The sequence below is a fragment of the Antechinus flavipes genome, chromosome 2 (genome assembly GCF_016432865.1).
Source record: "Antechinus flavipes isolate AdamAnt ecotype Samford, QLD, Australia chromosome 2, AdamAnt_v2, whole genome shotgun sequence".
Taxonomy (NCBI): Eukaryota; Metazoa; Chordata; class Mammalia; order Dasyuromorphia; family Dasyuridae; genus Antechinus; species Antechinus flavipes.
In genome coordinates, this window is record NC_067399.1 from 39,419,708 (window position 1) to 39,445,780 (window position 26,073).

The 26,073-nt window shown below is 49.5% G+C and overlaps 1 protein-coding gene across 1 annotated transcript; it reads left to right on the top strand.

Annotated features, from left to right (window-relative positions):
* The first annotated feature begins 487 nt into the window (after nucleotides 1-487).
* CKAP2L (cytoskeleton associated protein 2 like) lies at nucleotides 488-25,332 on the top strand. Its single transcript, XM_051974516.1, has 9 exons — nucleotides 488-590; nucleotides 1,723-1,789; nucleotides 3,818-3,869; nucleotides 8,162-9,432; nucleotides 13,193-13,400; nucleotides 14,631-14,786; nucleotides 16,710-16,773; nucleotides 18,109-18,301; nucleotides 20,244-25,332. The coding sequence occupies exons 1-9, from the start codon at nucleotides 557-559 to the stop codon at nucleotides 20,470-20,472; spliced, it is 2,274 nt and encodes a 757-aa protein (XP_051830476.1). The 5' UTR covers nucleotides 488-556; the 3' UTR covers nucleotides 20,473-25,332.
* The last annotated feature ends 741 nt before the right edge of the window (nucleotides 25,333-26,073 follow it).

A 26,073-nucleotide genomic window follows, 5' to 3' on the forward strand; every position in this document is an offset into this window, starting at 1 on the left:
AGCCTAAAGCCCCCAGAGTTCTAACACTCCTACACTCTCATGCCCCTGAAGTCGATTTCTGCACTCTCTAGTGCTCCCCATGCCCTCGAATACCCCCCAAGTGCCTCCCGATATCCCCGCGACTCCTAAAGTCCCCGAGCCTCCCGAGTCCCACTCCCCCTGAGGTCCCCCAAGGTCCCTAGAACAGCCCGACCCCACATTTGGTAAGAACCCCCGGGGTCCGACTCCCCGCCCTCCCCCGGCCTCGCGCGCCGAGCCACAAGTACAGCCCCGCCACCACCCGGCAGTTAACTGAAATCAACAGCCCGCGTCCGCCGCAAGCCAAACTCGCCCCGCCCCGAACTGCCCCTTCTTCCAATCACCGAGACCCAGAGGCGGGCCAAAGTGACGCGACAGCCAATCGTCAAACGGTCCGTTTCCAGTAGCCCGGAATCCCTTCCAGGATTTTCATTGGTCGGTTTCAAAACAACGGCAACCAATGATAAAGGAGAGGGAGGTGGGCGTTGGAGAGAGTCCGGAGCCTAGCGCTGCCTGAGGCCAGGCTGCTGCGGGAGTCATGGTGGGGTCGGCGGCCCACGCCGCGGCCGTAGGTGAGTGTCCGCCAAGCCCGGGCTGGGAAGGCGAGGGAGGTGTGCCCCCATCCCGCCTCGGGTCCCCCTGGACCCCCTGTCCAAGAAGGGAAACTGAGTTTCCGAGCAGTTAAGCGCGGAGCGAATGTCAGAGGCAGGTTTCGAATCTAGGTCCTCTGACCCCCAACCCCTATTCCCTTACCTCTCCACTGGGGGCCTGGTAGATCTGCTTGCGTCCCCCCACTCACCCCAATACTTGAGCTCAAAATGTACAGGGCCAGCCCTGCCCCCACCCAAGGCCACTTCCTGGGTCCGGACGTGAACGGCATGGCCGCTAGTGAGCCCGTGCCCCGCCCCATGAGCTGACCTCACTAGGGCTCTGTCCCCCGCGGCAGTGGCCTGCTCATGATGCCCCAGGCCAGGGCTAGGGGTCAGTCAGTGACCCCTGTCAGCATGGCAGGAGGGGGAGAAAGAGCCATTCCAAACTCACCTGCCCATCCGAAGTGGGCCGGGCACAGGTGTAGGCATTTAAAGCCGGGAGGGGCTTTCGAGGTGCTCCGCCACATTAGCAATATTAGCAACATAACCATCCTTAATTATCATGTCACTGCATCATCACAGTCCCAAGCTAATTACATTATTAATCTACTTCCATTGCAGTTCGCGTCACTTTACTGTGATACATTGTAACACATCATCGATGGGGCCGTGATCTTTCTCGTGCCGTTAGCTGGAGCTGACATTTACAATTTGCAAAGCATTTTACACATATTATGATCCTCACAATAACAATAACAATAATGTGCCTATTATGTGCCAGGCACTGAGCTAAGCAGTATTATCTCATTTGACCCTCACAACAATCCTGGGAGGTTGGTGCTATAATGAGCTCCATTGTTACAGCTGAGGAAACTGAGGTAGAAAGGTTTGGGCTTGTCCATGGTCCCACAGATGATAAGTAGCAGAGTTAGGATTTGAACTTGGGGCTCTTAGCACAAATCCACATTCTCTCTACTGTCTATAAAGGACAGTGCATCCTGATGTTTGAGCCCAGAAATATGATAGCTTATTTGAATTGAAGAAGACTAAAAGAAATTATAAATTAATATCTTTTTTTTCTTTCTTTTTTTTTTTTTTTAATTTGTTCTTGCAGAAGAGCGGCGAAAAAAGCTCCAGGAGTATTTAGCAGCCAAAGGGAAGCTAAAATGCCCAAACACCAAGTGAGTGAGTGTGCCTGTGTGTGAACACTATTGATCACTTCTGCCTAAAATTCCCACCTCTGAACCATTGTCTTGTTGATGGCTTGTGTGTTAAGACTGCTTGCTTTCCTTTCCTCTGGTTGTTTGCTTTTGCTCATTTGGGGCCCATTGCCAAGGCCTGGACATTCTAGGAATTTCAAGATAAAGGTTCTACAACTGGGTATTACCCCCCCATAACCCTAGAGGCATTTCATCCATTTCCTTTCTCTCTCTTTGAAAGAGAGATCACATGTGGCTGCAGTTTGGGTGCCTTTCCTTGACCTTGCATCCATTCCAGAAAACGGCCCCCTCCCTTTCCTTACCAGACTCTGCAGGGAATGTCCTCCATCCATCCATTCCTTGGCTGAAGCTACTCCTTCAGGATTACCAGGTTACTCTTTACTTCTAAATCTAATAGCCTTCTTCAATCTTTTTCTTTTTAAGCTCTCTGAGGTTCTTGGTTCTCTTGGCTATTGCCTTTTCCCACATCCTCTGACCCTCCGTGCTCTCCTGAGTTTTCTTCCTTCCCCTCTGACCATTCCTTCCCAGGATCCTTTGCTACACAGATGGATGATCCTGCTAGCTTATCATTGATGTTCGAGTGTTCCTTGCTGGATCATCCTCCTTTCTATCCTCTCTTTTGAAGGCTTCTTCAAAGTCCTTTAGATCATCTCTGTGCAGATGATTCCCCAAATTACATATTCAGCCCTGAACACTCCAGTCATGCATCATCAGGTGTTTTTTTGAGCACTAGGCTCTGCTGAGTATGAGGAATACAAAACAAGAAAAGTCATTTTCTGCCATTTGGAGGGAAAAATACATCCATTGAAAAGTCAATGCGACATGTGTACAAGGATAATTTCCCAGAAGGAAGAGAATCCTAGCAAGTGCCCAAAGTAGGACTAGACTCCTATGGATTGAGGAAAGTGGAGGTGGGGAAGGGAATACAGTCCAGCCAGGGACAGGAGCTGGATAATGAAGGGCTTTAAAAGCCAAACAAACACAGGAGTTTAGGCCTTATCCCAGCAGCCAAGAGAGCTGCTCCCCACACAAGAGAGTGGCAAGATCAGGTTCCATTGGCAATCACGGGAAAGATGAGTTAAAGGAAAGGGGTGTAATGTATCTGATGAGCCCACAAAGAATACTGAGGACTAGAGCCAGAAAATAGAAGGGCCCCACAGATGCAGAAAGGAGAGATAGCAGACCTAGAAAAAAGTGGTCAGCCATGCCTGGTGCTGCAGAGAGGTAAAAAAGGGTGAAGATGAAGACCAATGGATCAATGGAGAGGTCCAGGGGAGCATTCAAGCCAGCTCCAGGAGTCTGACGATGGAGGGGTTGGAGATGGATTGTGAAGAACGGCTACCAGCCCCAGGCTACATCCCTTTTTACTAATAGTATTCATGAGATCCCAGCCATAGAGCTGGAGGGACCTAAGCCCTCATTTTCAAGATGAGGAAACAGAGGCCTAGAAAAGTTAAATGTGTACAGGGTCATGCAGGCCGAAATTGGATTTGAACTCTTCAATGTTGTTTAATTCCTCATGGCTATTCTACTTAGATCTGTCAGTGAAAGTATTTGATGACCATAAGTGAAATGGTCTAACTGCACCACGGACACAGAAAATACACTAAGAAACGACATGATCATCTATTCTGTTTGAATGAGCCCTTGGAAGACCCAAGTTCAAATCCAGTCCCAGACACATACTAGCTGTGTGACCTTGGGCTAGGCATTTCACCCATTTGCCTCAGTTTCATCATCTGTAAAATGGTCACCTATATCTCTTAGGGTAGTTGTGATGTTCAAACAAGATAATCTCTGAAATATCCCTTGCTAACCTGGATTCATTATATGAATGTGAGCTATTACTCTGATTAATAGGATGGATGATTTTTAGAAATTAAGATACAAGACTTCATATGTAGAGACATCTCTGCATCTAAACAGGAGTGTCACATTTTAGTTCCCGTGTGATCTTGAGATTGATTTTATTTTTTCCCTCTTCTCCAGGCCTTATCTCAAAGACCAGAAACTATATTCAAAGCCACCAACTTCTAGATCTGTAAGTAGAAATTAATTGCAATATTTGAGAATTGGATGGGCCCTCCCCTACATCCTGCTCCAGCCACGTAGCCCAACAACTTAGAAAAGATTCCCCCCAGAATGGTCATCCTTCACTTGAAGAGTTCGAGAGGAGAGTCCTCCTACCTCCGGACACTGCCCAGCCCTCCTTGGAGTAGCGTAGATCTAAATGCTGCTGGAAGCAGTTTTTGCAGCTTTGAGCGTCTTTGCCCCTTCCCCACACTGCTGCTGGTTTTCCCTTCCATGATCCGGCTGAATAAGTGGACCCCTTTTCCACATGACAGAGGCTCCCTCCTCCCAGCTAAGCTTAAGGGGCCCACTCATTCACCTGAACTTCATCAAACCTGGCTGTCCCACAGTGGCCCCTCTCCCCCCAGCCCACCCTGAAGCCAGTGGAGTCCCACCCACAGCAGGACTACCACCTCCCTGGCACTTCTCAGCGGAGTTTCTCTTACTCGCAGCCTTCCTTGCCAGCCTCCGCTCAGTCTAAACTCTAGCATCACTGATGATGGCTGTTGTAAGACCATGACATGATTCTGCCTCCTTCATCACCCAGCCTTCCAGCTCCTGGACACATTTTTTAAAAGCTGGAGTTCGGGGTTTTCCCTGTACCTGGGCTTCTTGCACAATTGCCCTTTTTCCTTTACCTGAGAATTGCCTTCAGGATTTCATTCCCAATCAACCAGGGCTGACTCCCCCAGTTCACTGGATCCTGCCTGCCTTTTGCTAAAGCAAGGGCTCTATATTATAGACTTTTCAGTGGCATGGACCTCTTTCATAGCAGTCGGTGACACTTAGGACCCCTTTCTCAAAATCGTTTTTAAATACTTACAATACATAATACTGTACAGTGATCTTCTGTAAAGGACTTAGCTATTCCCAGCAATACAAAGATCCAAGACACTTCTGAAGGACGTATGGTGAAAAATGCTATCCACCTCCAGAGAATGGAATCAGAATGCATTTCAAAGCGTGTACTGGTTTGGTTTTTTTTTTTTTTTTAACTTTATTTTTCTTGGGTTTCTTTGTGTTTATTTTACAAAGTGATTAATACGGAAATATGTTTTGTATATAACTACACATGCATTGCTTTTATCAAATTGTTTTGCCTTCTCAATATGGGGGAAATGAGAGAGAGAATGGGAATTTGGAATTCAAAATTGTAAAACTTAAAAGATTTAAAATTTTTACATGTAATTGAAGAAAAAATAAAATAGTAAAATTCAAAAATAAATTTAAATGAGTAAGATTTCAAAGGAAGCCAATTATATTGAACCAGTTGTTTGGGTTATTTGGGATTTTGTTTTGTTTTTTTTAGTTCACAGACACACTCCTCTCCCCCTACCCATCCCCCGGGATTAAGAAACTCTGCTCTAAACCCTTTCAAATCTGCTCTCCCAAAATATGTGCTTAGAATTTTTTTCATTCTTTCAATAAGCATTTATTGAGCACTTACTGTATGCTACACATTGTGCTACATACTAGGGAAATGGACGAAAATGAAATTGTCCCTGCTCTCAAGGAGTAAACATCCTCCTGGGGATGAGGATGCGGAGGGGTAGGTGGGAAGTTAACTTTAAGAAAATGAGGACTATGAGGAACATGTCCACAGATATCAAATGTATCCATTTCCAATGCTAAGGGATAGCAGTTGAGCTAAACCTTGACTGGTCCATTGGCACACGAGCTAAGCAATCAAGGAGGCACAGGTTCTATGAGGGATTGGCCACTTAATCCAAAGCCTCTCCCATCAAATATACCCCAGAAACTTATAGATGAGAATCAAATCCTGAAGAGAAGTTTCTCTTTCAGTTCCTCCACTTTTGAAGGACAAAAATGTTGCAAAAGCAAATCAGATCCTTAGCTGTTCCACTTTTTGCTCTAAATATCCAGATGATAACAACTGCTCCATCAATTCTGTACCAGGCCTAGGATCTGGATTCAAGTGTCTTCAACTAGTCACTCCCTCTGTCAAAGTGGTCTGTGGTGTAAGTCAGTGATAAGCCTTCTGTTTATGCCCACGTTCATCCAAGGTTTCCTTGTTCAGGCTCCTAGACTGACCGACAAGAACTTAATAAGATTGTGCTACTCTTACTTTAGTGTCCCAAGTTTTCATTCCACCTCACAGGATTTTCTCCTGCGTTTCCTCACATAAATATATCTTTTTAATGTTTGCCCCACTCCCTTGAATAGCACGCACCCTTCCAGAGTCGAAGTCCAATGGAGAGTCTCATCCCAAGTCCCAGTGACATTTATAAAGTCAAAATTGCCTCCTTCCATTAGGACCTGTCATTTTCACAGGGTGGTTTCTATACTTTGTAAATGTGTATATAGACATCAAACCACAGAAATTTTTTTAACATCTACTTTAGAATATTTTATAGAGATCAAAAAGTCCTTTGCTTAACTATTTGGAGTGTCATGGTACTTCCTTTATTATTAAAGACTTATAGGCCCAGTGAGACCATAATGCAATGAGCAGATCAGCCTTACCAAGGTCCCCAGAACTGCTCTCCATGTTTTCAGCCTTGGTGGCTCTTAGAAATTTGGCTATAGAGGATTTTTGATCACAAATGTCTACAGTCTTGAAATGACCCACAGCTCATTGGTACGAAAAATTCAATAACCTGGAGAAATATTTGTGGCAGAAATTTCCCCAAAATATATATACCTAACTTCAAATGCTAATAAAAATTTAAAAGCTTTGCTTTTGTACCAAAGATTACAGAAAAATAAGGTCTCCTTATTGGGATTTCTAAGTCACTAAACACTATTAAGATACTTTCTGAATTAATTTGTTGTATATAATGAGATTGTAGGTGAGGTGGTTTATTGAATTGAACACAAAAATTCCAAGATATGTACCCTCCCCTGAGGAGTTTATAATATAGTAAAAATAAAGTGTGACAGACATGAAAAGAGCGTAGTAAGAGGCAGGAAATTATAACTGCCGGCTTGAGTGGTATAGAAAAGGGGCAGATGTCTGGTGCAGGGAAACTAGATCTTGATCTGGAAAAGAAGGTAAGAGTGTTATCAAACATTGTGGCACAGAGGGTAGAATCCTGCATGGAGTCAGGAAGATCTGATTAACCATCTGACTAGCTGTGTGTGGCTTTGGGCAAGTCAGCAAGTCACTTGACCTCAGTTTTCATATCTCTAAAATAGATATACCTCCTAATTTTGAGGATGTAGTGAAATATTTGCAAAGTGTTATACAAGTGCTAGCTATTATTGTTACTGTTATAGCTATGCCACAAAAACAGAAAAACATGGAATCTTGCTGGCCATAAGTAGTAGATCATTGGTGGGTAAAAATAAAAAATTCATGTCAGTGAGTGATGGGGAAAAAAGACTGGAAACTTTGAGGGCCAGACTATGGAGAGCCCGAATGCCTTGCCAAAGAATTTATATTTTATTCTTTGGACAAATGAAGAGGAAAATGGATTTCCAAGAAGCTTGGGAGGTAAAGAAAAATAATGATCCAAAGACCAGTTGAGAAGCTATTGCAATATCCCAGCCATGGGGGTCATAGGACCTGACTGAGGGTGGTGACTACAGGACGGGGAGGAAGCTATATTGCTATTGGAGCATTTTGCTTCAGTGAGGAGCTATTACACAGGAGGAATGGACACAAATTGTTAATTGATGGGAGAGAGCAAAGGGGCAGGGAAGTCAAAGGTGATGCTGAGATGCTGAGCCTTAGAGACTAAAGAAGGCGATGCCGTCACTGAGAGAGGAGCCAAGACGGGCAGTGGTCTTGGCAGCAAGATGGCGAGATCATTCCTTATAGGCGTCTTCAGCAAGCTTTAGTAAAGGCCCTATCATGTGTCGGGCACTATGCTGGGAGATGGCAAGGCAAAGGCAAAAGGGAAACGGCGTCCACCCTCGAGGAGCCCCGTGTTGTTTGAAAAGGTCCAAGAAGCAAAGGGTCAGCTGATGAGAAAGGGGAAATTGTGTGCAGACTGGAGGTAATTGTCAGGTGTGTGATCTGCCCGGGAGTACCCCGTCTTGTCAGCATTCTCCATGACCTCCCGCAGCCCCTAGTGTGGCCCAGACACAGACAGATGGCTTCACTTCTGTAGATTCTGCATCAGGCGTCCTTGCCCAGTCCCAGTGGAGCCTAAAGGTAGGTGCTTGAGCTCCACAAGTTGCCTATAGATGAGAAATAGCCTCATTTTCTCCAAACTAAAATAGGCCGTTAGACATTTCACTGGTTTTTTTGCCTTTGAATAGATTGTAGTAATCCTTTTTGCATTGTGCTTTTTTTTTCAGACTCTTAGACCAAAAAATGACACATTTAAATGGACCCACCCGTGTGCTGCTGAAAGGTCCACTGGTAATGTACTCCAGCCGGGATCTTCCAATGTCAATGGAACCCAAAGGCCAAAACCAGCAGCACCAAAAATTCTGGGGAAAGGACCAATCACAGGTTCCCTTTCCTCCAAGCCAGACTGTAAACTCTCAAGGAATACCCAAATCTGCCAGCTGCAGAAAATAGCATCTTCTGCTGTGTACAAGCCGGCCAAAAGGTCTGTACCATCACATGAGACCCAGTGTCTGAGAAGATTTGCAGAGCAGAAGATGACAAATCGCAGACTTGGCGGGTGGATGGACCCTGCGGCCGAGGGCCACGCTGAGAGCCAGTCCTTAGGCGACTTCCCGAAGGAGACGGACAAAGAGAACTGTCCCTTGCCAAGCCTGGTAGAGCTGAAGAGAAAACCAGAAGCTGAGCTTTGCAGCACGGCTAAATCAAAGGAGAATTCAGACTGTCCCAGCAAGAGGGGCCTGGCTCCAAAGCAAGCTGTGCACCAGGGGGCCGAGAACAGTGTCCTGCTGAAAGACCAAGTCAACAAGCCATTTGTTCACAGGATTCAAGTCTGGGTGCCCACGGGAGAGTGCCAGCAGATTCCCGAGGGGACGAGCTGCAAAAGACCACGAGACAAGCACCCAAGGACGGTTCCTTCTCACTTGGTTCAGAGCCTTGCCAGGATTCGGGAATCCCGGAGACTGGTGATGAAGAGAGAGAGCGGAAAGGTCAACGAAAACGAGAAAGAGGGTCGCAGCGGAGCCAAGTTACAGGAAAATGGCATCAACAAACAGACCGCAGAAAGGAGCCTCCCGAGGACAAACCCGATGGTGCCGCAGATAGCAAAGTTCAATAGGCACGATAACGGCAAGCCAGATCTAAAGCTGGTGCAGCCTTTTCCTGAAAGGAAGCCGTCGGTGATGGCGCCGCCATTGAGGACTGTGACGAGACAGACTCAGTTGGTAGGTGGCACCCCGAAAGGCAACCCTTATGGACCCCCCCCAAAGCTTAGTTATAGCTTGAAAAAAGAGCCACAGCCTGTGGACTCCAAGGCCAAGGGACCTGTGCCCTGGAATTGTGCTGTGAGAGCCTTGAACCCCAAAGCTCAGCCCCAGAGTGTCACCCAGACAAAGCCGACCACGAGTGAAGAAGGAGTAAGAGAGCCGATTTTGCCTGACGCCTCTGTCCCCCAAGTCAAGCCGAATATCCAGCGGAAGAAAAACGAGGAGGATCGAAGGTATTGGGCTTAGTCTCTGAAAACATGGCATCCTAAAATGGGCAGTGCTATACACAAATCCATAGAGGTGATGATCCATATAATAGTATATCCGTATTTCTCTTATTCCCATTGGTCAGAAATGAATTCAGGGGATGAGGAGAATTTATTTATACGGTAAGTGTAGATACTGATTATTTTTTCCTCTTAAAAATTAGTTGACTAGACAGTTTCATAAAATCAATGTGTATACAAAGATAAGGTAAGTGATGACTACTGTTACCTAGATAATTAATTGAGGATTTGTTTCCTGTGTAATAGTGATGACTATTATTCATGAGAAGTAAAATCTGTGTTTTCTGCAATCAAATATTGAACAAAATACAATTTAGCTTTAAGTAGACAGTTATAAAACTTCCTAAGTGGCCCTCCCGCCTCCAGTCCATGCCAGGTTAGTCCGTCCCTCCCACCACTGCCTAAGTAATCGTCCTAACTGATTACTCTGACAACGTCACTCTCAGAAGTTCTCTATGGCTCCCTATTGCCCACTGATGAGAATGAACTGATCCTGGCATTCAAGGGTCCTCCACAGTCTATCCCATCTGTTCCTTTCCAGCCCTTCTTGTACCTCTCCCCTTCTACATTCTGTTGGAGCCAGGTTTTGTGAGGCCCCTTGTCCCATCTTGTCCCATCTCCAAATTTGTGTCTCTTTTTTCCTCCTACAATAAGACTTCCTTCACACCTCTTTCTAGAGAAGTGGTCGTAGTGCATGGATAAGAACACTGGGTTTGGAGTCGGCAGATTAATTCCAACTGCAAAGTCACATCTCAATCAAAACAATGAGGTCTTCAGACCTCAAGAGCTGTTGAAAAGGCGGTTAGCAATATCCCTTCGGAGAGGCTGAACTGGGGCTTCCCAGGCCTTGCTCGGCCCGCCGGCGACTCCGGCCAATATGTGGGCCAGCCTGGTGCTGGGGCACCCTGACGTCACAGGCAGGCAGAGACCGGGGATTATTAGCTAATGCGAGCGACCCCGCTGCCTTCCCTAGGGAATACAAGGTGGGGGAATGAAAGATGTGCAGGGAAAGAAATTTAAAGTGAGGGAGACAGTTAAATACATACACTAACTGGGTCCAACCAAGACTCAACGCTCCAAGTGTTTTTGACCAATACCTCTGCATTGTGTGTGTGTGTGTTATGTTTATATATTTTGTCACAATGGTTTTTGTTGATCTCATCTATATTGGTGTTTATTTTTTTGAGGCAATTGGGGTAAAGTGACTTGCCCAGGGTCACACGGCCAGGATGTGCTAAGTGTCTGAGACCAGATTGAACTCAGGTCCTCCTGACTTCAGGGCCGGTGCGCTAAACACTGCACCCCCAGCTGTCCCTATATTGGTGTTTGTTACATAGGATAGCAAACATGGTGAGAGTTGACATATATGTATGTCTGTGTTTTGTGTGTGTGTGTGTGTGTGTGTGTGTGTGTGTGTGTGTGTGCGTGTGCGACCATTGGTCAGAAAGGTTTTCTGTCAGTCTCATCTGTGCATTGAAGTTGCATGAGATGACCTGAGGCTGTAGATACCAAAGCTAAAGGGCACCGTGGGAAGGGCCCAGAAGGCCTCCAGTGGTCTTAGCCTCTTCGTACGCCGAGGGTATTGGACAAGTTGGGTCGGTACGGGAAGCTGGGGAGAGCCTGAGTCTTAGAGGTTTGGGGGGGGGGGGGGGAGGGCAGACAGGCCTCAGAGGCCCAGGACGCCCCTCCCCCGGCAGCTGCTCCTTTGGCAAGGACGGAGCCGCAATGGTGGAGCTCCCGAGCTCAGGGCCACGTCCCCAGCTCTAAGCTCACGACTGATTTCTGGTGTCCTCCACACATTCCCCACACACACGATAGGGAGTCAGTCACTGAGCACCAACCCAGGCCCTGTGCTAAGTGCTGAGGGCACAGAGGCTGCCATTCTGGGAGGGGCGATGGAGGGAAACTTGTTCAGTTTTCAGTCAGGTCCCACCCTTGACGACCCCATTTTGGGTTTTCTAGGTAAAGACACTGTAGGGGTTTTCCATTTCCTTCTTCAGCTCATTTTACAGATGAGGAAACTGAGGCAGACAGGAGTAGGTGATCTGCCCAGGGTCACAAGCTAGGGAAGTGTCTGAGGCGGGATTTGAACTCAGGAAGTCTTTGTGCTCTGTGAACTCGGGCGCCACCCGGCGGCCCCACATGGAAACTGCCCAGGTCCATACAAGACACCTAGGATTGGCAGTGGGGACCAGCAAGGGCTTCTGGGGGAGCCCGGCCTGAGGGAGCATTCAGCCTGCCCGCCGTCCTCACCTCCTGACTAGGAGCAGTGCTTGGAGGCCAAAGGAAGCATGGGACTTGGGGGGGTGGAGAAGGTGACAGCCCAGGTCCCAGACCTGAGACAGAGGCCGCCCTGGAGGGCTGGGGCAGACTGTCCCTCCTGGAGGGCCGTGGGGCACCAGCCGCGACCTGCAGCTAGCCAGGCGGCAGAGGGGAGAGGGATGGCGCTTTGGGATCAGGCCGGCCTGGGTTCAAATTCAGCTCCCTGATAAGTCACTTAACCTGTTTGCCCGAGTTTCCTTATCTATAAAATGGGGTAATAATGGCATCTGCCTTCCAGGGTGATTGGGAGGAACGGACATTTGTGAAGTGCTTAGCAAACCTGGAGAAGTGGGGAGCTGTCGTTATTGGAGAAGGTCGAGACCCATTAAGTGGCCCCTGTAGGAGGTGGTATTGAGGCCCGGGGCAGTAAGACCAGAAATGGAGAGAGATTGGAGGCCTCCAGAGAGAGAAGCGAGTGGAGTTGGAAGCAGAGAGAGAGCAGGACAAAGTCAGAGCCAACACGTTCGCAATATAAAGTGACATTGGGCACAGGAGGATAAAGAAGGGCTTGTCAGGAGAGGCAATCGGAGGCTCTGAGTGAGGCGGGGACCGAGGACGGTTCCTTGGCGGTCTGGGAGTGACCAGCAGGGAGGGCAGGACTGGTGACCCAAGAGCTTGATCCGCTCTTAAAGAACCCCAGGGTCAGCATGAAATCTTACAGGCTTGGCACTGAGATAGAGAGGAGCTTGAAGCACTGCAGAGGAAAGGGAGGGGCCCTACAGAAAAGAATGAGGGATTATTTGCATCTTAACGTAGATGGACTTTTTTTTTTTAATGAAAGCTTTTTATTTTCAAATATATATGGATAATTTTCAACATTCACTCTTACAAAACCTTGTCTTCCAAATTTTTTTCCTCCCTTCCCATCATCCCCTGTCTTAGATGGCAAATAATCCAACATAGGTTAAACTTGTGCAATTTTTCTATACACATTTCCACAATTATCATGCTGCACAAGAAAAATCAGATCAAAAAGGAAAAGAAAATGAAAACAAAAAGCAAGCAAAAGGCAAAAGTAAAAATACTGTGTTGTTCCCACCGTCTGTCTGGGTGTAGGTGGCTTTCTCCATCTGTTCAAGAGAGCCACATATCCTAGATGGACTGTTTACAGGCCCTGGCATCTACGTGGCAACGAGTGCATAGAGCGTGCCTATTATTGCCTGCCATTATTGTTAGAAGGCATTGGATTGAAATTCTCATCAAATGATAATTTCAAAGAGTTCCTGCATATTCCTTGGGGAAGTGGGTGGTGGAGGAAGGGGGAGAGGCAACCAGATTTTCATTAATCTCTTCTGGTTTTGCATCAGCTTTACTCCTTATCCCTTGTCCCTTTCCCCTTCTCAGAGAACCATCCTTTAGCTTTCTGTTTTTAACCACACAACAGGAAAAAGCTTGAAGAATGGCTGGCATCCAAAGGAAAGACTTATAAACGACCCCCTATGAAACTTCTAGCACAAAATCAAAATGTGCAAAAATTAAATGTTTCCTTCTGGAAAAGCATGAAAGAGGAGGAGGAAAACAAGAAAACAGAGCTGGATCTCTCCAACAAAATTAAGAACACCCTGGCAGAGTGCCTGAAGCTCGTGGAAGAGGTGAGTGGAAGCCGCCTTGGGGCTTGGTGAAGGGCCCACAGAGGAGCCGGGAGGGTCCCAATCTCTCAACTTGCAGGTTTCTGTTGCTTAAAGAGAAAGCAGACCACCAAGATTGGAGTCAGTATTCCTGGTTGAGCAGAGCAGCCTGTCAGGGTTATAGATAGACCAGAGCTGACCAGCAGAATCATTCTTCCTTTCACATTCGATGTAGCTGTTAGTGGGACTAAGTTGGAGCTCTGTATGCATTTGGGGGTTTCTGTGGAAGAGCCCTTTCCTCACTAATGTGGAGCATTAGGCTTGCACCCCCTATGGCTACAACCAAGAAAGATGTTATATGTGTTTTTGGGGGTGGGGGGGGAGATCTTAATTTAAAGAGCCAGAAACTACAGAACTAGCGTGAGAGATGGTTCTGGTGGAGGGACTAATGGAAAAGGGAAGGACCTGCAGGGACCCTGATCCGAGAACAGGGGCTGCCATTGGATAAGAGGCTTAGGATAAGAGGAGGAGGAGAGGAGTTTCTGGTCATGGTGAGAACTAAAGTGATTAAAGCTGCAAATGCAAGACTTCTCCAGGAAGAGAGGGGTGGGAGGTGACTCTCCAGGGAGAAGGGGACGGCCCAGGTGGAGGGGAAACGGGGGGGTCTATATTGGTGATAAAGGGAGGATAACAAACAATTTTGAAACTATCAACAAATATATGAGCACGTTCCCAAAACCAGCCTTCTCCCTGCTACCTAGAAAAGTGTTTGTCCCTTCTTTTAGGTTATGGGTAATGGGAGAGCTACTAGCCAACAAGAAAAAGATGAAAATCTTATTGTTGTCATTTAAGGGGCACAAGGAGAATATAGGCCAATGAACTTGACTTCAATCCTGGGCAACATTTTGGAATATGTTATTAAAGGGCAGTCAGTGGATAACTAGAAAAGGAAGCAGCGGTTACCAAGAGCTAGGATGATGCGGGCAGAACCGTGTCATCTCCTTCCTTCCAATAAAAGGGGGTGGAAAGTGGAGAGAAGGAGAGGACTTTGAAAACAGCCTGTGATATCCCTTGTCAGGTAAGTCAGGGTCCATCCAGAAATGCCTGTGATGTCAAAACAAGGAATCAACAAAACTTAACCAATTGTAAAACCCAAACCATACAGGTCAAGCCTGAGTCAACTTGCCTGTTTCTGTCATAGCATCACTAGGGGGTATTGCGATTGTTTGAATGAGGGGGTCTTTGTCCTCCTAGGGCGCGCGCTCTGATGAGATCCTGGCGATTCTCTCTGGTTTTCCTGAGGCTGAAAAGTTTGCCACGTTCTGGATCTGCAAGATCAAGCTTCTGGCGAGTCAAGACAGCTCGGAGGTGATAGGGCTGTATGAGGCCGCCGTTCGCTGTGGGGCCGAGGTGAGCATTCGGCTCTCTGTGTACCTTGTGTTGTTACCCACAGAATTCACGTGAGCACGTTCTCCCTGCTCCCAAGAAAGGTGTCCGTCCCTGTCGTAGAGCACATTCAAAGAAGGGTGACCATCTCAGGGACTGCTTGTAAGACTCTCAGAGATTTGTGAAGCATTAGTACAGACAGCACCTGACACACGTTAGGTGCTTAATAAATGCTTATTCCCTTCTCCCTTGTACCTTTTACCTTCTGGGTACTTGAGAGACTACATGTGAGTGAGCAGAAGTGAGTTTCACCATTCTTTTCCACTACATGATCTCTCAACTTGCAGGTTTCTGTTCCTTAAAGAGAAGCAGACCACCAAGAGGAGATACATCCACCCCTAAAATAAAAGGAAAATCTGAGGGATCATCAAGGCACTTTTCAGCTCTTTAAGTTTCTCAGAACCAGTTTTTGAGGGTTTTTAGCAATGTGACATATCTCACTGTCTGGCGTAAAGTTTAAGTCTAATTATGCAACAGAACAGCATCTGTGTAGAGTCAGACTCCCTGGTGTGATTTGTGAAAGCGTGTACTGACTATACGATATCTGAGACTTTCACAACTTTATTGGAGATCAGAGTTTTAAAGTTTTTAAACACATATTATACCATGAGCGAAATGGAGTCTTTCTCAAGAAGGGAGGATGGGCCCTACACAGTAGGAATGCCCAAATCTCACAGCCTCAGAGCTGGAAGGGACCTCAGAAGCCATTTATTCCAACCCTTTAGTTTTACAGATAAGGAAACAGAATTAAGCAGGTTAAATAACACCAGTTTGTACTAGAAGTGGGATTTGAACTCGGGAAGACTTCCTGACACCAAAACCTGCCTTGTTTCTACGAGCCTTTGTGATAGCGGCACATCCGTGTAGCCCACTCCCAAAAAGGCTGGCCAGTCCGTGAAGCCCGAATGACTTGAGTGCTCTTAATTTCCTTGATCTGTGTATTCTCTTTGCCCGTTCAGATAGAAACCCCTGCCCCTCTTCATGGATGTCTGAAAAAGTCCCCTCACCTGGGGATCGCTCTCCCTAAGCCCCTCCTCTTGGTCAGCTGTCCAGAGCTGGCGTACAGACTGGCCCAAGTGACCCCTCAGAGGCCTTGAGAGGAGGAAGCAAATGCATTGGACACCATGACCAAAGGAGCCATTAAGAGCCGAGGCATGAAATGACCCCAGTAGGAGAAAGAATGGAAATTTTGGAATGTTGAAATGTTCTTATCGAGATAGAAAGGGCGTTGGCTGCTTTTAAAGGCTCACGCAGGATGGTGGATGTGTCTCCCTTGTGCATGAATTGAACCTAGGTTCTAAAACCCAATTTTATGTCAGGACAGAGGTGTGTTTGGGATGAGTGGTTGGAGGGAGGGCAGGAGAGCAGGGAGGCAGGGCCAGGTGTTCTGTAGCCCCCTGGCCCCTTGGGTAATTGGTTTTCCAAGCCCTCCATGCCCATCATGTACCTGGAACACAGTTCTTCCATTCTATGACGTTTTCTTTCAGAGCCAGGATTGATTTCAGTTCCCAGAGCCGGGCCAGAGAGGCAGCGGGGCTCCTGGGAAAAACTCATTGCAATCTGATAATGCAAGTCTGGGGGGAACTAAGCAATTTACACAAACGCCCTTTGAAAATCTACTTTTCAGGAACATGTTCCCTTCCTAAAAGTGAGAGAAACCTGGCTGCTTCTTGTGCTGCCTTTATTCCTTCATTAAAGTCATAGCTTAAAGGATTTTTATTACAATTTGACAGGAATAAATTGTACGTGTGTATACGTGTGCTTGTGTGTGTGTGTGGTCCCTGAGGACATTTTATTTCTAGGATTCTGACACAGAAAGGCCCTTGTCTCTCTGTTCCTCTTGAACCCTGCCTGATGCTCTATGTCCATGTGCTTCCTTCCCCACAGCCAATACAAGAGTTGCGGGATGTTGTCCTTAACATTCTGAAGAGCTCCAAGAAGACAGAAGAAGGTAAGGCTGTGTGACGTTTCTGGCCCTTCCCCTGAGGCCTCGTGGCCACGGAACCTGGAGGGTTCCCCTCTCACTGTGGCCCCGGGGGACCCCGGGAGTAGGTCGTGTCTCAGCGCCCTGGGTGCCCCCTAAGGCTACAGAGAGGGCACCGAGGGAGCCCTTCATCAGGGAGGCTGAAGCCCCTGCCCCGTCTCTGCCTGCACCAGCACCCAGAGCATCAGGAGGCTGCCCAGACAGCAGGAAAGCTGATCTTTTTTTAAAGTTATAGCTTACAGCCTTTTAGTTCCAGCTTGACAGGAATAAAAGTGAGCTAGATACAGATGGGCGTCTGACCAAGAGGAGATCCCTGAGAAATGTGGTGACCGCGGCGTCTCTGCTCCAGGGCTTCCTCGGGCAGGCTGCTGCTCACCCGGCGCACATTATTTCCTGACATTTCTCAGGCATCTCTGTGGTGGCCAGCTCCGGTTTTGCTGTGGAGTTTCCCATCCCTTAGGGCAGCTTTCACGTTGATTGTGTAAGATTCAAGAGAGTTCTTGGAAGTTGCCATGACTCTGCGTGTCCTCTCCGCCTCCCAGACCGCACGCCCCGCAGCCTTAGTCATCGGTGGCGAGCTCCCTCTCCCTGTGCTCTCACCCACGGCAGACTCCATTTGCCTCGATGTTGAATGTTGCTTCGGTCTAGGGAGTGCCCCAAGGCTCTCCTGGGGCTCCCTGGGAGCTCAGCCCTCCCTCATTTAGGGTTTCAGGGATCTGCCCCAAAGTGGGACAGGCAGCAGGTGTCGCTCTGCCTTTGAAGCTGGCTCTAACCATTACATCCTCCTGCCTTAAAATAGTCTTGTGCCCCGGGAGTGCACTGAAAAGTCAGCCCCGATCTTCCGGCTTCTTGCTCAGATCTGCAGCTGGAGGCAGATGTTAGATTATTAGATAGTGGATTATCGGCCTCCTTGGCTGTAAGTGTAAATTCTTTACCTGATATTCACAAAGAGAAATGAGTTTTTTCAAATACCAAAAGCATCCACAGGAGCCGTCCAAGTGGCCAAGGAAAGAAAAGGGTGAAAGGGAGGCGGGAGCCCGGGAAGCACATCTGGGCTTGTGAGTTGGGACAGAGGCGGAGCCTCTGAGTGGAAACGCCCTGAGAAGGGGGAGCTTTGGCAGGGGGGAACAGAGAGCAGCCTACATTAACCTCCTCCTTGGAACAAAAGAAGGAAAGAGGCAGGAACCGAGGCCTCTGAACCCGCTTCCTCCCTTCCCTCAGTCCTTATAGCAGCCTTTTGGCTTTGGGCTTTTGGGTTTTTGTGCTCAGACTAGGCTTGAACTCCGCCTTTCTTCTTGGAAGCTTCCCTAGGAAGTACCAGTGAAAACAATCCTATATCTGTGAAAGAGACGGCAAAGGAAGAGACGGCCCAAGAACCCGAGGTCCCCATCCCAAGAGAGCACGTGCAAGTTGCAGCCACTCCCCAAATCGCCAAGAAGTACAAAGACAATCATTTAATGCCCTGCATCAAGTTGCAGATCACTCCCTTGCCAAGGTAAGGACCTTGTCGGGTGCGCCCGTGCCCTGGTCTTCTCCCCCAAACGCTGCCGAAGTCGGGGCGACCGCTCTCCGGACGGCCCCTGGCTCACTTGGGAGAGACCACCATTGTGACAGCCGTAGTTCTGTAGTAGGCAGCTGGAGCATTCTGACGGGAGGATTAGGATCGATTAGAAGCCTTTCAGAGCACGGCCCGTCCTGGGCATTATGGGGGATTCACGGGAGCCGGGCAGGCCCATGGGAGCGATGAGGGGGCGGACCGTGGAGGCTGGGGGCTCAGGGAAAAGTGGGGGCGGGGACTGGGAGAGGGCATCTAACACCCCCGTCTGGCCATAAGATGAAGATTTTAAATCAAGTTGAATATAAACTTAAAATTAAGCTCTGATTGAAAAAATTGGGAACGCCGCACGTTTTCCCAGTGAAGCCGTGTCACAGACGCTTTTTAGCCTGCTGGGCCGGCCCCCCAAAGCCTCCTTAATCCACCATGGAGGGGGCATTATTCCATATTAACCCAGCTCAGAACTTAGCCACCGGGTTTGAGAAATTGTGTCCATGGTGACAGCAGGGAAGGCCAGAAACCCCTCCCCCAGCCCAGTGCTGGTGGGCCCTGAGACTGCAGGATGTAGAGGAGGAGGGGAGGCTGAGGGAGCGGCTAGGATTGAAGGCCAGCTCGGGGCTGGGGCTGGCCTCCCTTGTCCTCCCTTTAACTCCGCAGCTTTTAGCACTGAGCTCGGGCTCGAGTCAGGGGGAGGAGGTGGGACAGATCTTTCCTCTCCTTCCCCTTGGTCCCATTCCCAGCTCTCCAGACCCTCGGCCCCTGCTTCCAGCTGGCGCTGAGAGGCTGGACCCTAGACTGAGCTCAGGGCCGGGGACGCTGCATTAAGGGCCCGAGGGAGGAGGAGAACAATCCGAGGGGCTCCCGTAGGCCCCGGCCACGGGAGCCCGCCCTTCCCATCTGTGGCAGGAAGCTGAATGTTAGGCCGGAGTCATTGGCTTTTTTGGAGAATGACCAGGCTTTAGGCAGTGTCCAGACTAATTTCAGGACAGATCAAGTTTCCAAACTGTCAGCGCAGGGCAGCCCCTTCTCCTGCTGATCTTGTCCATTCCTCCTCATGGTCTATGAAGAGAGAATCCCAATGAAAAAGGAGCCAGGAGCCAGTGTTGGCTTCTCGCTGAGTGGGATGACAGCTGCTCCTTGCTCCGGCCCTCAGGTGGAGCAGGTGCCTTTGCCCTTCTTTGTCACTTTTCATAGCAGCAGAGAAGAGGGGGCAGGGCCCAGCCCAGAAGCCCCCCGTTGTCAGAACACATTGTCCATCCCCGGGAGGACCCGAGTGGGCCCGAGTGGGCCCGTCCACATGTGCTCGCTGGGCACTAGCTAGCTGAGGCTAGGACAGAGGAGGGCTTGGCAGGCCCTGCAGCAGGGGCCGCTCCTCCCCCGGGCCCCTCCTTGTAGACCCTGCAGCAGGGGCCGCTCCTCCCCCGGGCCCCTCCTTGTAGACCCTGAAGCAGGGGCTGCTCCCTCCCCCGGGTCCCTCCTTGCAGACCCTGCAGCAGGGGTCGCTCCCTCCCCCGGGGCCCTCCTTGTAGACCCTGTAGCAGGGGCCGCTCCCTCCCTCGGGCCCCTCCTTGCAGACCTTGCAGCAGGGGCCGCTCCCTCCCTCGGGCCCCTCCTTGCAGACCTTGTAGCAGGGGCCGCTCCCTCCCCCGGGTCCCTCCTTGCAGACCCTGCAGCAGGGGTCGCTCCCTCCCCCGGGGCCCTCCTTGCAGACTCTGCAGCAGGGGCCGCTCCCTCCCCCGGGACCCTCCTTGTAGACCCTGCAGCAGGGGCCGCTCCCTCCCTCGGGCCCCTCCTTGCAGACTCTGCAGCAGGGGTCGCTCCCTCCCTCAGGCCCCTCCTTGCAGACCCCAGCACAAGGGCTTCCCTTCTTCCTCTCCCCCAGAACTCCCGGTTTGCTGGAGAAACAAGGCGTGAAGCTGGTGACTCCGGTGCGGCGCTCCCTGAGGATCGAGCACGCCCGCCCCACCTACCCCGAGGTGCTCCGGGAGCACGGCACGGTGGTGGCCTCCCTTGACCAGCTGCCCAGGGTGACGGAGGCCAGCTGCTTCATCTACTGCAAGAACGAGGCTCTGCCGGAGGAGACCGAGCTCCAGATCCTTGGGGCGTCGTAGCTCCTGGCTCTCCTGGGAAGGGACTTGACGCTTCAGAGAGCCCTGGCGGGAGCTGTCCCCTGGCTCGGGGCATGTGGCCCCCAGCAGGCTGGGCCGGGTGCAGCCCCCAGGCCCAGGAAGCTCAGTCCGAGGGGACTTGGATTCATTGACTCTGATAATCTGTGCACATTCCATACCCCACGTTTAGACTTAGGAATGATTGATTTATGAGACAGTATTGGAAAATATATGACCTTCAAGTCAGTAAGTATTTATTTTATCTTTGTTGTTGTTGACGACGATGTCATCGCCCATTGATCCGGCACTTCGGCTAGACCTGCGCTTTATGTCCATCTGGTCACCGGATCCTCGCGGCCGCTCCAGGAGGGGCAGGGACCAGACATAAGGCTCCCCGTGTTACTCTGCCCCGAGGGGCACAGCGCCTTCTGGCTTTCCAAGAAGCAGTGTTTTCCATGCTCCCTGACTGTTGGTGAGGCAGAAGTCGGCGTTCTCTGGGCAGTGTTCTCAGGCCGTGAATCACGGGCTCCAACAAGCACCTGCTTTGGGCCTAGCACCGTGCCCGGTACTGAAGGGGGCTTGCCCTCGAGCTTACACTGGACCCCCGCCCCAGGGGGAGATCGTTCAGCTGGTGGGCGGAGCTGAGAGAGAATCATCATCAAGAACATGTGTGGCTGGGAAAGGTCACGAGGGGGAGAAGAGTGGGCGTGAGCAGCTCCATCGGGTCCCCGTAGCGTCGGAAGGACGAGGATGGCCTCCGGACCGGACGGGAAGGGCGCGGACGAGAAGCACCTGCGGGAGCAGCCCCTGCCCACACTCCCTCACCTCCCGGGGCTCTCGGGGCCTGGGAATCGTCCTGCTGTCGGCCCGCGGCAGACCTCGGCCACGGGCCCCTTGAGTGCGAGACACGGAGCCGGGAGCCGAGCGGCCCCGGGCCCCGAGTGCTTGTAGAGGCGCGCCTGATCTCTGGCTGCCGGGCAGGCTGGGACCTCGCCACTCCCAAGCTTCTCTGCTCATCCAGTTGAGCGCCTTCGTTTTACAAAGAAATACGTTTAGAATGGCTTGGATCCTCAATTTTGAGCTGGAAGAGATCTTGGAGGTTTCTAAACCATCTCCCTCACCTTACAGATGAGGGAAAGAGGGAAGCGCGGCTCGAGTGGCCCAAGTCCCACAGAGCCAGCATTGGAACTCGCCTCCTTTGTCTCGAGATCTAGCACACTTTGCATTGGAACCCTCAGAAAGCACCCAGCAAGTCGATGCTTTCTTATCAAGTGTCCGAATCTCAGAGTCGGAAAGGACTCAGCCTGCTCCGAGCCGTATGGAATCAGTGACAAAGGCTCTCCAGCATCTCCTTGAAACTCTCCTCTGTTCTTTACTGACTTCCCCTGCGGGGGCCCTCCAGAGAACTGGAGGTGATCGCCGTGCTCCCCCCAGAGAACTGGAGGTGATCGCCGTGCTCCCCCCAGCCTCTTGTCCAGCCGAAGCAGCCTCCCCAGTTCCTTTGACCAATCCTCATATGGCATGTTCTCCCTTCCTCCCATCAGTCCTATTGACCTCCTATTCATGTTGATCTATGCTGTATCTAAAACGAGGCACCCAGATTTTATCATAGTAACGGTAAATGCCGTCGGGCCCACGGGGAGGAGGGAGGTACGTGCAGGGCCGGGCTTGGCGCAGCCCAGGAGGGCCTGGAGTTCTTGAGCTGATTTGTCAAACTGTGGACCTCTTGGGCTTAGAGACCATTAAGATGCCCAGATCTTTTTTAGAGGAACAGCCACCTCCTCAGACGTGATCCTTTCAATTGATGATTTATTTTTGACTACAATGTAGCACTTTATGTTTAAATCCTAACTTTTTCCACAGATTTTGTTTGTTTTTCTAGGGTCTTTGGGGATCCTATCATTCTCTGTGTCACCTACTCCATCTTTCTTGAATATTTGAATATTGGAGAAGTCTCACTTCTCTGCCTTTATCACAGATAAATAAGCACAATGTTGACCAGCACAACCCACATAGTAGAGCATTCCACTCGAGGCCTCCCCCAACAGATTTAGGAGTCCATGACTGGTCGGATCATCCGGGCAGAATTCAATCTGCCCAACAGCAGTCTCCTCAAGCCTTCGTTTCTTGGTCTTGCCCACACGATAGCACAAGAGGACTTGTGATGGGCTTGATGCAATTTGAGTTTACTGTGTGTAAACTAGCCTTTTCCCATGCTGCTCCTCAAACGGGACCACATTTGTTTGCCCTCTCCAGCTTTGCAGCTTCTCTCCCATTTTCCAGGATCTTTCAGAGGCAATCAAGTCAACTTCTCACATCTGCCAATTTTCCCAATCCCAGAATTTCATTGTGGCCCAGTTGCTTGAACTCGCCAAAGTGAAACGGATTTTGTTTTCTCCCTTACCTTGGCTGCCTGCTAGTGTTTCGCTCCCCTCCCATGACCAGGCTGCTGCTAGATTAAACAGAGGCAGGAATGAGTAGATGGGCTCAGCCTTCTCTCCGGTTCATGCTGTCCCAGTCTCCCCACAGCGCTCTTCTTGAAGAACCTCCTTTGCTTCCATGGCCCCCGACCCCGACTCGTGATCATTGTGAGCGTCGCCTGTGATTCCTCCTGCGGGCTGCCGGTGCTCTGGTGTAGTGATCCACAAGTACTTGCCCCTGCTGCCAGTCTCGGCCCCTGGGCGGCGCGCCCCATCCTGCTCTCACCCAGTGCTGCCTTCTGCTTGTGTCTTCAGAATTTCATTCTTGAGAACCTTTAGATCTCTCTTGGACTGAATTCTTTCAGAGAATAGTAGGTTTTTGGAGTCCACCTACCCTTCCTCTGAACCCTTTCAAATCTACTCTGCCAAAATGCAGAGTGCGCCCGGCTTTCCTCTCAGCGAATGGATGGAAAACTAACGTTGTCTGGCATCCCAGTATCATGGTTATGAATACTGCTTGTCCCCTTGGGCGATCTAACCCTTTGGGGGAGCTTACCTTCTCCTTCTCATCTGTTTGTTCTCACGTCTTGATGAGGTAGGCACAGCTTCGTTTGGGTAATGGGAAGCCGAAGCAAAGAGGTCAAAATGGTCTGTCCACAATCTCGTGTTGAAAATCCGGATAATCTGAATCCACTGCCACTAGACCTTGTGTTTCTCTTTTCAGGGTTGGCAAAAGTTATCAAGAGAGTTAAAAAAGATGGTACTTCTGTGGTTTGTATAAACTTCTCCATTATTAGAGTAGTATCACTGACCACATGCTCATTACTCCGTCTCCTAAGGCCGGCTCTTGTCTAGCAAAGCCAAGCCCAAATCAAGGGCCGGGTCGTTGGGCCCAAATCTCGGGCCGGGTCGTTGGGCCCAAATCTCGGGCCGGGTCGTTGGGCCCAAATCTCAGCTTTGCTTTTGTCCATGAAATTCAGTTGCCAATCCTCTGGGGACTTTGCTTCAACCCTTGGGCCCTGGAGTCTAAGGGAACTTTATTTGGGAGGAAAGATTAAATCCCAAATGATTAGCTGACTGTTCAAGTGAGCTATGAGTTGCCATCAAATGGTGATAAAACTTAACTGGGAGCAAGCTTATCCCTGTGTAAGAAAGCCACAAATACAGACAAGTGTTTGTGCACAATCAAATAGAGTGAGACTTTTGTTGTCTTTTATATTATCTTCCCGCACCTTGTAAAAAGGCCTCATTGTATGAGGAGGCCCATCCTAGAGATTGCTTTATATGAGCAAATATGAGTGAAGGCCCCATGTGGGGCCCCCGCACACGAGTACAGTTTGTGGTACCCTGCCCAGGATAGCCCAACGATGGGGGGCCTAAGCGTTCTCAGGCCTAGCCTTATGGCCAGGGGTGAAGGCAGGAACCAAAACGGCCGTGGTGCCGCCGTGCCTGGCAGAGGTGGTGCCCGGACTTGGCAGGAGGTGGTCGCAGGCTCAGGAGACATAGATCCTGGGGGACTGAACACTTAACCCTTTCTGGGACCACCCAGCCAGGGGGCACTTAGCCTTGCAGGGGGCACTGAATAAAAGTAGAAGCGAGAACAAAGGGGAGAGTTGTCAGGTGGCTTCTGGGCCAAGGGGGAAAAGAACTTAAGGGAGAGTGTGTCAGGTGGCTTCTGGGCCAAGGGGGAAAAGAACAGGGGAGAGTGTCACAGGTGACTTCTGGGCCAAGGGGGAAAAGAACCCAGGGGGAGAGTGTGGGTCAGGTGGCTGCTGGGCCAATGGGGTAAAGAAGCCAGGGGAGAGTGTCACAGGTGGCTTTTGGGCCAAGGGGGAAAAGAACCCAGGGGACAATGTGGGTCAGGTGGCTGCTGGGCCACGGGGGAAGTGGTGGTCCCCCCAATGTAGACTGGGAAGCAGCAAGAGGTGCGCGCTTCTCTGCTTTGTGCTCAGGCTGGGCATGAAGCTGCCTGGTCAGCCAGGGGCTGGACTGCCCCACTCCGCTTTAACCCTATTAGAGCCAAGCCCCATCTGTGAGGGGCATGGCAATGAGCATAGGCTATCCTGGGGTCCTGCTGGGCAACTCGTACTAACCAGTATTTATATATATATATATATATATATAAGATACGTATATAGTGGTCTCAGGTTGGTGAGAAGCACTTTACAGACATATCCTGCTCCAGGATAAAGTGAAAGGAGAATCACATAAATATAATGTATAAGAGGAAATGTGGCAAATGTATGTATTTGTTTTGCTGTACTATGCTTCTTATAAGGGGGGAGGGAAGGAACCACTGGGGGAAAAAAGTTTTATTTTTTAAAAGAGCATCAATAAAATATTTGCCAAAAATGTAGATGGCAAATTTGCTGTTTAGCACTAAAATAAATGTGTAAGTGTATTTTCTTAGAGAAAAAAAACTATTAAAACCCTTAATTTAAAACTTGCCTATTTCTATTCAAAAATGCCTCTTAACAAGACTACTTGAATTGTAATTTTAAAGCAGGTTGGATAATAGGGTCAAAGATTTAGAACTAGAAGGTTCTTAGAGATCCTCTAGACCAATCCCACTGTGTAACCCTCCCTGCCTTTTTTACACATAAGGAAACTGAGGCTCAGAGGTTGAGCCAATTGCTTTTGCCCATCAGCGGTAAGATATCAAAACCATTCACAGGGATTTCCAAATTTCCATTCTTGAAAACTTTGGCATTTTTCCTGTCTACTAGATCAAATCCAGGAAACTATGTGCAGGATCCTGGGATATTTCACGACCATCGTGCTGACTCTAGAGCATCAAATGCTCTTGGCTGCTTCTATTGGTCATTATATTTCTCACATTTATTCTAGGGAGTGAGTCAGGCCCATGTTAGCAGTTCTTGCTTTCCCTTTTGGGATTCCAGAAAATCCTCTGAAAATGAGGCAAAAGCCAGGACTCCCCTCGAGCCTCCCCAGGCACCCACTTCCTCAATTATTCTGGCAGGAAGTTTAACAGCTTTATTTTTCTTGCTAAGCCATATCACTGACTTTATATGCTTGGGCTTAGGATCCAAAGAATTTGTACTAAGCTTTGGGGGCATAATTGCAACAGAAAACTTAACTTTTAAAGGCAAACAAAACTCTGCAATGAATTCACAGAGAGTTCTCTACAATGGGAGGGTGAACAAGACTAGTGAAGCACTAGGAG

What these genes read in the sequence shown, in the direction of transcription:
- CKAP2L (XM_051974516.1), top strand. Translation starts at nt 557, where the DNA reads ATGGTGGGGTCGGCGGCCCACGCCGCGGCCGTAG. An exon ending in AGCCACCAACTTCTAGATCT is followed by an intron (nt 3,870 to 8,161) that starts GTAAGTAGAAAT and finishes TTTTTTTTTCAG; the next exon opens with ACTCTTAGACCAAAAAATGA. An exon ending in CTCCAAGAAGACAGAAGAAG is followed by an intron (nt 16,774 to 18,108) that starts GTAAGGCTGTGT and finishes TCTTCTTGGAAG; the next exon opens with CTTCCCTAGGAAGTACCAGT.